At 36.0% G+C, this 9,812-nt stretch overlaps 1 protein-coding gene across 1 annotated transcript; it reads left to right on the top strand.

Moving 5' to 3' along the window:
- The first annotated feature begins 266 nt into the window (after positions 1–266).
- On the top strand, positions 267–9,669 carry FTSH12 (FTSH protease 12). The gene is made up of 19 exons (XM_086239299.1): positions 267–910; positions 2,047–2,231; positions 2,435–2,661; positions 3,007–3,284; positions 3,783–3,860; positions 3,943–4,185; positions 4,275–4,415; positions 4,521–4,688; positions 5,033–5,145; positions 5,521–5,737; positions 6,036–6,107; positions 6,383–6,502; positions 6,603–6,719; positions 6,813–6,989; positions 7,731–7,850; positions 7,959–8,033; positions 8,553–8,660; positions 8,799–8,879; positions 9,040–9,669. Exons 1-19 carry the CDS (start codon positions 497–499, stop codon positions 9,115–9,117), a joined length of 3,012 nt encoding a protein of 1,003 aa, XP_086095425.1. The 5' UTR covers positions 267–496; the 3' UTR covers positions 9,118–9,669.
- Positions 9,670–9,812: the final 143 nt, after the last annotated feature.

The following is a 9,812-nucleotide window of genomic DNA, read 5'->3' as shown; positions in this document are numbered from 1 at the left end:
ATGCACAAGAAAATGGTTCGTTTAAGGTAAGTACATGAAAATGATTTGATCAAGTTGAGAAATGTTCGTTCAAGCTATATGAGAAGTATTTGAGGTTATTTGCAAGACTCTAAATAAACAAAAAACCCGTTATTGAATGCAAGAAAAAAAAAAAAAAAAGAAAGACTAGTTTTTAAAAATTTCCCAAGCCTCAACCTAAGAATATTTTTGGTTCTAGTTGTGTAACCTGTGTTTGAGCGAGCCCCTTTGTAAAAGTTATGCGAAGGCTAGTTTTTCAAAAATACCCAGAGTATAGTTCAGTTTTTCAAAAAGACTCATAATTTACGTCAGATTTAAAAGTCCCAAAACAACATAACAGATAAACCCCTAAACCCCAAAATTGGAACATAAAACCATTAGTGCTCTGTTCAACTACTCAAAACTGAAAACAGACGAGCACACACAAATGGAGTTCCTTTCTATCCAATCTCGTTAATCACCAAGTCTGCACCAAAAGATGGACCTAAAAATCTCATACAAACCAAACCCACTTCTCTTCTCTTCAATCCCACTCACCCAGACATCTCCAAAATCCGTCCTTTTCAATCTACCCACAAAGCACAGACCCAAAAGTTCCCGGCAAAAACGCATTTTTCGTGTTACAGCTTCTACAAATTCAAATGGGTCTGATGGGTTTTCTTGGTTGAGTCTGACTCAGTCTATAGGCCGCGGTTCAGAGCGGTTCTGGTCGGATTTTGGTGAGTCGGTGAAGAAGGAAACTGGGTTTGATTTGAAGGATGCTAATGTGAAGGTGGGCGAGTATGTGGGACGAGTTGGGGAAGGATTAAAGAAGGGCGGGACAGTGTTGGAACGGTTTTGGACTGAGTTAGTGCCCGAGTTTGTCAGCTGGAATCGGCGGGAACGTTGGAAGGTAAAATTGTTATTTCATTTTAATTTCTGTTTGGTTGCAAAGTGAGTGTAGGAAGATAACGGAAGTTACAAGGTCGAGTCTTTTGTTTTTGATTAATTGGTGGCAGGGGCGCTAAATGTGACTCTGAATTAGATAAAGTGTACAAATATGAAGTTCGTGGAAATGTTAACACCTGTTTCAGTACTTGTATCTGTATAAGCACATACACAGTAACATTTTGAAATAGTTTTGTTATCTTTTCTCACTAGGACAATGCTTTATAAGCTCTTCTGAATTGAATAAGAGCACCTCCAAATTAAGATAAAGTTTGCATTTTCAGTTGTGTATCTTGTTCAACAAGGCCTTAGGCCTCCTTGAACTTTCCACTTTTCAGAATATTTTTCTTATCAATATGTAAGCAAGTTTCCTTTTCTTTTAGGGAGAAATGAATTTTAGTAAACAAATGGTGAAATGTGCTTTATGATCATGTCCCAATTCCTAGAAGAATCAGGGAACTCCTGAAAGTCACCAGTATACCTGTTTCTTTGTACAAGTTGAAGCAAAAAGTCAGCAACTATATTGGTTTCCCTGTCTTCATGCTCAAAAATGCAGGGAAAACTCCCTAGCCATTTGAACAATCTCTTTCACCAAAATTTTCACTTTTCAAGTAATCAAAATTTTTTAGTATGGATTTAATGCCCCAAGCTTGGAAGGGTTCTCTGTTCTTTGATTGTCAATCTTTTTTGCGGACAAAAAATAATGTAATCTACTTTTTTCTAATCATTTGGATTTCATAAGATAGTCATATAAAGGAATATTATACATATATAACTATCCTACTCATGTATAAAGGAAACATACATAAATGCTAGAGGAAGTTCATTTCATCAGGAGTCCAAGAAAATGACACATGAACATAGGTAGGTGACTCAAGACCACAATAAGTTCTCTGGTAAATGAATCCAAAATTGCAAAACCTTTATGAAGAATGATGATATACATTTCAATTTAAAGAGGCAAGATTGAAATAATCGATCAGATATAAGATGGCCATTCAACTGATAAATAAGGTCCTTTTTTTGAAAAAATTAATTATACTTAGTCACTTGATGCACCATCTATTCAGTGATATGGTCATTCTCATTTGTTATGCTCAGGATCTCAAGACATGGGAATCTAAAAGAATTGCTGCATTGATTTTCTATATTTTTGTCGCCATAGTTTCTTGTCAAAGAATATATATATCAATCCGAGCTCCTCTCAAAGATCGCCGAAGAAAAGAGTTGACAGAGGCTTATATGGAGGCAGTGATTCCTGAGCCATCTCCAACTAATATTAGAAAGTAAGTTGATTCCACATTTTGTGTGTATCTATCCTTTAGGCTGCGTTGATGACATCACATTTCTGCTTTAAATTTTAATTCTTGCCTTGGCATAGATACAGTTTTAAACAAGAATAAGGGAGGAGAAATAAAGATAAGGAAGCATAAGGGGTTATTTTCTGCTTTCAATAATCCAGGCCCTCTCGTTTTTCTTACATTTGTAGGTTTAAGAAGAGTATGTGGAAGAAGATGACACCCAAAGGCCTGAAAATGAAGAAGTTTGTTGAAGGACCTGATGGAACACTTATTCATGATAGTTCTTATGTGGGGGAGGATGCATGGGATGATGACCCAGAGCTTCCTCAGGACAATGTGAAAAAAATTATCGACAGTGATGTAAAATTAAATTCAGAAGAAAAGAAGGAACTGAAGGAAGACCTGGGAATTTCTGGTTAGTGTCTGTTTGGCACTCACATTTGTATTTTGAGTTGGTCCTCATTTCAAATCCAGCACTGGAAAGTCGGTTTGAAGAATATTTTCTCTAAAGTTGGTTCTGTGAGGATTTTATAGCATCTTTTATAATGAATTGTGAACAGACTATATTTTATTACATGTTTATGTGGCCTAAGTTTGTGGTAGCTAAACTAGATACAGTGGACAACTTCGCAATGATTGTAGTTGTTGTGTTCGACTGTGGATATTAGTAAGCAATAGACAAATTGTCCACAACTTGTGTTCTTAGTACTATCTGCCCTTATGAATCTTATGGCCAATTTTTTTGGTCTTTGCTTTGCAGGTGAAGTTCAAGAAGAGAGAGGAACATGGCGTGAAAGGCTTCAGAAATGGAAGGAGATCCTCCAAAAAGAAAAGCTAGCTGAGGAATTGGACTCTGCAAATTCTAAGTATGTAGTTGAATTTGATATGAAAGAGGTTGAAAACAGTCTTCGCAAGGAAGTGGTGGAAAAGGTGACAGACACACAGGGAACAAGGGGTCTATGGATAGCTAAAAGATGGTGGCTGTATCGTCCTAAACTTCCTTATACCTACTTTCTTCAAAAGCTTGATTGCTCTGAGGTAACATGCTGTTCTCCTTGCTTTATTTATTTTTAGTTTTTCTCCTTGTGGATAGACTGTGTGTTCCTTGTTGCCTGGTGTTGCATCAATTGTGAGTTCTCTTTATGCATCTACTGGTTTTCATGCAAGAGTTTATAACATTTGGGTTTTCTCTACCATCTTAATATTTGAGTTCAAGCAGCATGTCCATGACCTTTCCAATTTATTTTCCTTACTATGGAAGACTAAATTTACTTTCAAAACTAAAATTTTAAAAGGAGTCAGATGCTTACTAAATATGGCACTGTACAAGTCAGGATGATGAAATGGGATGTGACTATATGCTGATAATAGAAAAGGAATTTGTGCAAATGTCATATTGATAATTTCATTATTAGGATTTGACCAACCATGCATCCACATGTCGTTATGCATCTAACAAGAATTTTTTCCCATTGTTGGCCAAAAACTCAAAAGGGTTATGGAGGCAGTTTCTGATGCTGTGTTTCCTTTGGACAGGTTGCTGCTGTTGTATTTACAGAGGACCTAAAAAGAATATATGTTACAATGAAAGAAGGTTTTCCATTGGAATATGTCGTAAGTTGACCTAATTTTTTACAATCACCCTTATTCTTATCTCTTGACTTATGAATGGTTAATGCTTCTCCTTATATGGCAGGTTGACATCCCCCTAGACCCTTACTTGTTTGAGATTATCTCAAGTTCTGGAGTTGAAGTTGATCTTCTTCAGAAGCGACAAATCCACTACTTTATGAAAGTTGTGATTGCATTGGTGCCTGGTTTAATCATTCTTTGGCTAATACGCGAGTCTGTGATGCTTTTGCACATCACTTCTAAGCGTTTTCTTTACAAAAAGTATAATCAACTTTTTGATATGGCTTATGCAGAAAATTTTATCCTGGTAAATCTTTAGTTTCCAACTATTTTGTCCCTTGTCATCTTCCTATTATCTAGATTCTTGAGTTCTCATTACACTATATACTCTTTCAGCCAGTCGGAGATGTTGGGGAAACAAAATCAATGTCCAAGGAAGTTGTATTAGGGGGAGATGTTTGGGATCTTCTTGATGAGCTGATGATTTATATGGGAAATCCAATGCAATACTACGAAAGAGATGTGAAGTTTGTCCGGGTAACTTTTTCTTGCTTCATGAAAGTAAAGGCAACTCTGCTGGCGTTGTGCCTTACATATTGACAATGTTTAAATGAAAGTTTGTTTGATGTTTGTGCATAACAGGGCGTTCTTCTCTCTGGACCTCCTGGAACTGGAAAAACACTTTTCGCAAGGACACTTGCAAAGGAAAGTGGGTTGCCATTTGTTTTTGCTTCAGGTGCCGAGTTCACAGATAGTGAAAAAAGTGGTGCAGCAAAAATCAATGAGATGTTTTCTATTGCAAGGAGAAATGTAAGCACTCTTCTCTTTCTTTGCAAATGTAAGAACAGGTTAGTAAAATGAGATTTCTTTTAGGAGGTAATCCACTAAAGATTGGTGCTTGTCAGGAATCTTAAGTCATAATGTTGTGGAACTTTTTTTGAATTTTTAAGTTTTATTTATTTATTTATGTCACTAAATGTACTAAATTATACAGATTGACTTTATAGGGTAACCTCATGAGCTTTAAGGCCAGCACATAACCAAACTTTTTAGAACAGTCATTGTGGAGATTTTCAAGCTGGAATTTATGCTTACTTTTTTATCTTTTCACTGAATATGCTAATACAAAACATTGTTCACTATTCTGTGCTCAGGCTCCTTCTTTTGTATTTGTGGATGAAATTGATGCTATTGCTGGAAGGCATGCAAGAAAGGATCCTCGAAGAAGAGCAACATTTGAGGCTTTGATTGCACAGCTTGATGGGGAGTATGTTTATTTGTTTAACACATGTCTATTCTTGCTTTTAATGAGGCAATACTAATGAAATTTAACTTGCGGTAACCTATATTCATTTAAAAATGAACACAGTGGTTAGATTATTTTCTGTCATCTACTTCCTCATGCTATTTTAGACTCGATTTCTTTTTTTGATGTGATAATATCTTTTGAATTCTACTGTTGAAGAGTGTCCGAGAGACCACCTTGTGGCAGATTATGCTTCACTGATTATGTGTTATTTATTATTTAGTTCATGTTTTCCTGCTTTAAGCTGTGACCTTGTATTGATGTGGCTACCCAATGAAAGTTTTGGAGTTTTAGTTATATAATGAATTCTCATCTTCAGTATTTGTTCATGTCTAGGAAGGAAAAAACTGGTGTTGATCGGTTCTCTCTCAGACAAGCTGTGATATTCATCTGTGCTACCAATAGGCCTGATGAATTAGACCTTGAATTTGTTCGCCCTGGACGTATTGACCGTCGACTATACATTGGTCTGCCTGATGCAAAGCAACGGGTGCAAATATTTGGTGTGCACAGTGTGGGAAAGCAACTTGCGGAAGATGTAGACTTTGAAAAAGTAAGTGGTTGGTGTTTCTTGTTTTTTATTATTCCCTTAAGGCATGCGGAATTTGAGCGGAATGTGAGAGAGGAGCGTTCCATCGAACCTCTCTCACATTCCGCATATGTATTCCGCAACCAAGGAAAACCGTGTGTTTAGTGTCTTGTAGATCCAGTGATTGTTTGGTCTCTAGGTCTGGTGCTTTTTATTTTGGTAATTGGTACTTACCCTTTTGCTGTTTATACTTTATATAGTATGAATGGAAATCTAATTTGGTTTGGGCTACTGTTTGCTACCTATTTCCTCCACTCTTCAGCTTGTTTTCCGTACTGTTGGCTTTTCTGGGGCAGATATTCGGAATCTTGTCAATGAAGCAGCGATTATGTCAGTAAGTAAATCCAAAGAGTAGCCTTAAGTAATATTTATGTTCATATGACTTTTCTTATGAAATAGGAGTTCCGTGAGATATTCTTTCTTGTTATGGTGAAGAGGCTTATTGTTTACTAGAATCTCAATTAAAAATGACTAAAGTTGTGTTTGGCATGATATTTTTTCTTTGACTAAAGTTAAGCTCTAGTAGTTTCTCATGCATTTTGGCAATCTAGTGTAGCTGAACAGTTCTCTCAGTTTCTTGCATGCCATTTAATACCCTCCATATTTCAGGTGCGGAAAGGGCGCTCAATGATCTACCAGCAAGACATTGTTGATGTACTAGATAAACAATTGCTTGAGGGTATGGGTGTACTTCTTACTGAGGAGGAACAGCAGAAATGCGAACAAAGTGTATGTCCATGTTGATTGTTCTTTGGTGGTTCTTTTCAGAGTGACAAGTGTTATATAATAATAATTTGGTTATTGATTTTTGTATAAATTTATATAAAAGGTGTCTTTTGAGAAGAAGAAACTGCTGGCTGTACATGAAGCTGGTCACATAGTATTAGCTCATCTGTTTCCTCAATTTGATTGGCATGCATTTTCTCAGCTTCTGCCTGGTGGCAAGGTACAAATTCTTGCTATAGAAAAAGTGTGTAGTGAATGCTATTGAAATTTTGGGGGGGTTGCGCTCTGACAATGTTTTTTATTACATGAACAGGAAACTGCAATATCTGTGTTTTTTCCCCGAGAAGATATGGTAGACCAAGGTTATACAACCTTTGGCTACATGAAGATGCAAATGGTGGTAGCTCATGGTGGGCGTTGTGCTGAACGCGTTGTGTTTGGTGATGATGTAACTGATGGAGGAACGGATGATTTAGAGAAGCTAACAAGGGTAACCACACTTACTTTCATATGATTTGAATTCACAGAACTGCTCCTCTGGAAGGAAAAAAAAAAAAAACAAATGAAAGTGCAATTAACTCAAAGTTAAATAAATTGGCGATTTAGCAATTATTTCCTTGTTTAAAAGTTTTTATTTGTACCTGAGGTGTTTTATGCTTTCATGTGTGAATGTTTGCTTAACTTTTCTTGATTTGAAGAGGGAAGGAAATAAAAGGAAAAGAGAAAGCTAGGGAAATAAAATGAGGTAAAAAAATTTAGAAATAAACATTGAAAGTGGCCCTGTTTTCTGATATAATGTTGTAGATTAAGAAATTAAAAAGACATTGAAAGGGGTAAATATAGTCTCCTCATTACGCATGTACCAGATATTACCAGGGAATATCTTGTGATGATGGCCCCACAGGTTTGTGTGATTCAAACTCAAGACCATTTTGTTTTAGAGCAAGCTCCTTGCCATTAAACCAATCCCTTGGGATTCATTCCACTTTTATTTAATATAATATTCACATGAAGAGGATAAAAAATAAAATCTCTTTGATGGAGAGTGTAGCATTCCTTGTGTAAATGCACAATGCATATTAATCTCATAGGCAACGTGAATTTTTCACGAAATTTGTCTTAAATATGGATTGTTACCTTATACAAAATTTCACGAATGTTCTTTAGTAGTAATTAATACACAATTTGGTACAAATTCCTGTCTGTTTCCTCATTTAAGTCATCTCTTCAGATTGCTCGAGAGATGGTGATCAGCCCTCAAAATTCAAGGTTGGGGCTAACAGCTTTAACAAAAAGAGTTGGGTTTGTGGATCGACCAGATAGTCCAGATGGCGAGTTAATAAGATACAGGGTAATCTTAGTTCTCTGAACTTGCAATTATCTACAAAAGTATTCTGCAAACCTTAAGTCTTTTTATTACTTGATTAACTTATTCTTCTTATTTTCTTCATGATGTTAGTGGGATGACCCCCATGTGATTCCAGCCAATATGACGCTTGAAGTGTCTGAGCTATTTACTCGAGAGTTGACAAGGGTAACATAATTTGCTTCACTTTTTATAATTTCTCATGCTATGCAAAAAGAGCACTACTGAATGGCAGTGGTTGTTTTAAAGCTAACGTTCACTCTTTTCTTTGGCTTAAGAAAATATCTTGGGAGTAAATAATTGAGGCCGTATCATTGTGTATTCAATTTCCATGTGTCTATGGGTGCACAATGACATGACAAATGAGATGATAAAACTAGCATTCAAATTGGTAACTGGATCTGACAAATTGAGGCTTTATCGTTGTGTATTCAATTTCCATGTGTCTATGGGTGCACAATGACATGACAAATGAGATGATAAAACTAGCATTCAAATTGGTAACTGGATCTGAAAGTATGATAGTTTGCCTTTTAAATAGAACAAAATATATTCAGGCCAAAAGAGAGAATAAAACAAAATATAATTTTTATACTTTGAAGAAACACAATTTACACGTTCTTTTCCAGTTGGCCTCATGTTTTTCATATGAAAATATTATTTGTAAATACTTGGTGTTGGTTACAGTACATTGAAGAAACAGAAGAACTCGCAATGAGTGCTTTGAGAAACAATAGGCACATTTTGGACATGATTACAAAGGAACTACTGGAGAAGTCAAGGATTACTGGATTGGTATGTTATGAAACACTCTTCTCTTCTTGCATTCTTACTGCAATGTTGATTTTATGATAATTACCCTCATATCTAATGATATTCTTGCACAGAACTTATTAGATGTGTATTCTCATAATCTTGTGTTCCTTTTCAAAGGAGGTTGAAGAGAAAATGAAGAGCCTTTCTCCAGTAATGTTTGAGGATTTTGTAAAGCCATTTCAGATAAACTTGGAAGAGGTACTTAACTTTTCTTCTGGCAACTTGATATGATATATTGGAAAGAAAAAGTTGACACCTTGTTTCACTTCAGTCGATATTCCTCCCTTCAGTGTGCCTTTTGGAATATTGTTTTCTTTGAATGAATTTAACTTACATGTATTATTTGGTTAACTTTTAGGATGGACCATTGCCGCATAATGATCAGTTGCGATATCAACCATTGGACATATATCCTGCACCTCTGCATAGATGTTAAAATATTGCTGGAAATCATCAACTCATTGCAGTAAAATCTCATGCTTTTGTTACGGGGTATAGACAGTTTGAGAAATGATGCTAGACTATGCTAGTTGCTTTCTTGTGAAAGCTAAGCAGCCAAGCAGCCGGGATGTCCACTACTCAGTTGGAGTTGGAGTATTTTTCTTGAATCTATCATAGCCATGGCTTGATGAACTCTTGCAAATCAAGATTCTATTTGCCCCAAAAGTTGATTTTGTTGAAGCTTCTGATACCCACAAGCAGGTGAGCCTTACTGGCTATTCAGACAACAATCATCTACAACGGTAATCCTTGAATATTGCTAAGCAAGTTGTGGGCAACAGTTGCATGTAAAGCATGGTTTTGTATTTTGAAATGAGGCTTGGATAGGAGCTTCCTGCCAGTTTTGTACTTGGTAGTACTATTTCTTTTCTTTTTTCCTGCTCAAGGAAGTATAGTATTCATTTTGAAAGATTGCAAACTCAAAATTTATTTGTAACGCTGTAAGCTACAATATATATACTGATTCCCAAATTTTATCAGCATTCAAAATTTTCAGCTTCTGATGGACCAGTTTAAACTTTACCATTTTTTTTCAACACAATCAAGACTCAACTCAAACTTCAAGTCACAGCACTTTCATGATAAACCATAACCCAACAGAACTTGAATTTTGCTGGCTTGAGCCAGGTT

Source organism: Dryas octopetala, chromosome 1, assembly GCF_963921425.1.
Source record: "Dryas octopetala chromosome 1, drDryOcto1.1, whole genome shotgun sequence".
In the NCBI taxonomy this organism is placed as follows: domain Eukaryota; kingdom Viridiplantae; phylum Streptophyta; class Magnoliopsida; order Rosales; family Rosaceae; genus Dryas; species Dryas octopetala.
The sequence above is the reverse complement of the archived record's forward strand: the minus strand, read 5'-3'. Positions and strand labels throughout refer to the sequence as shown.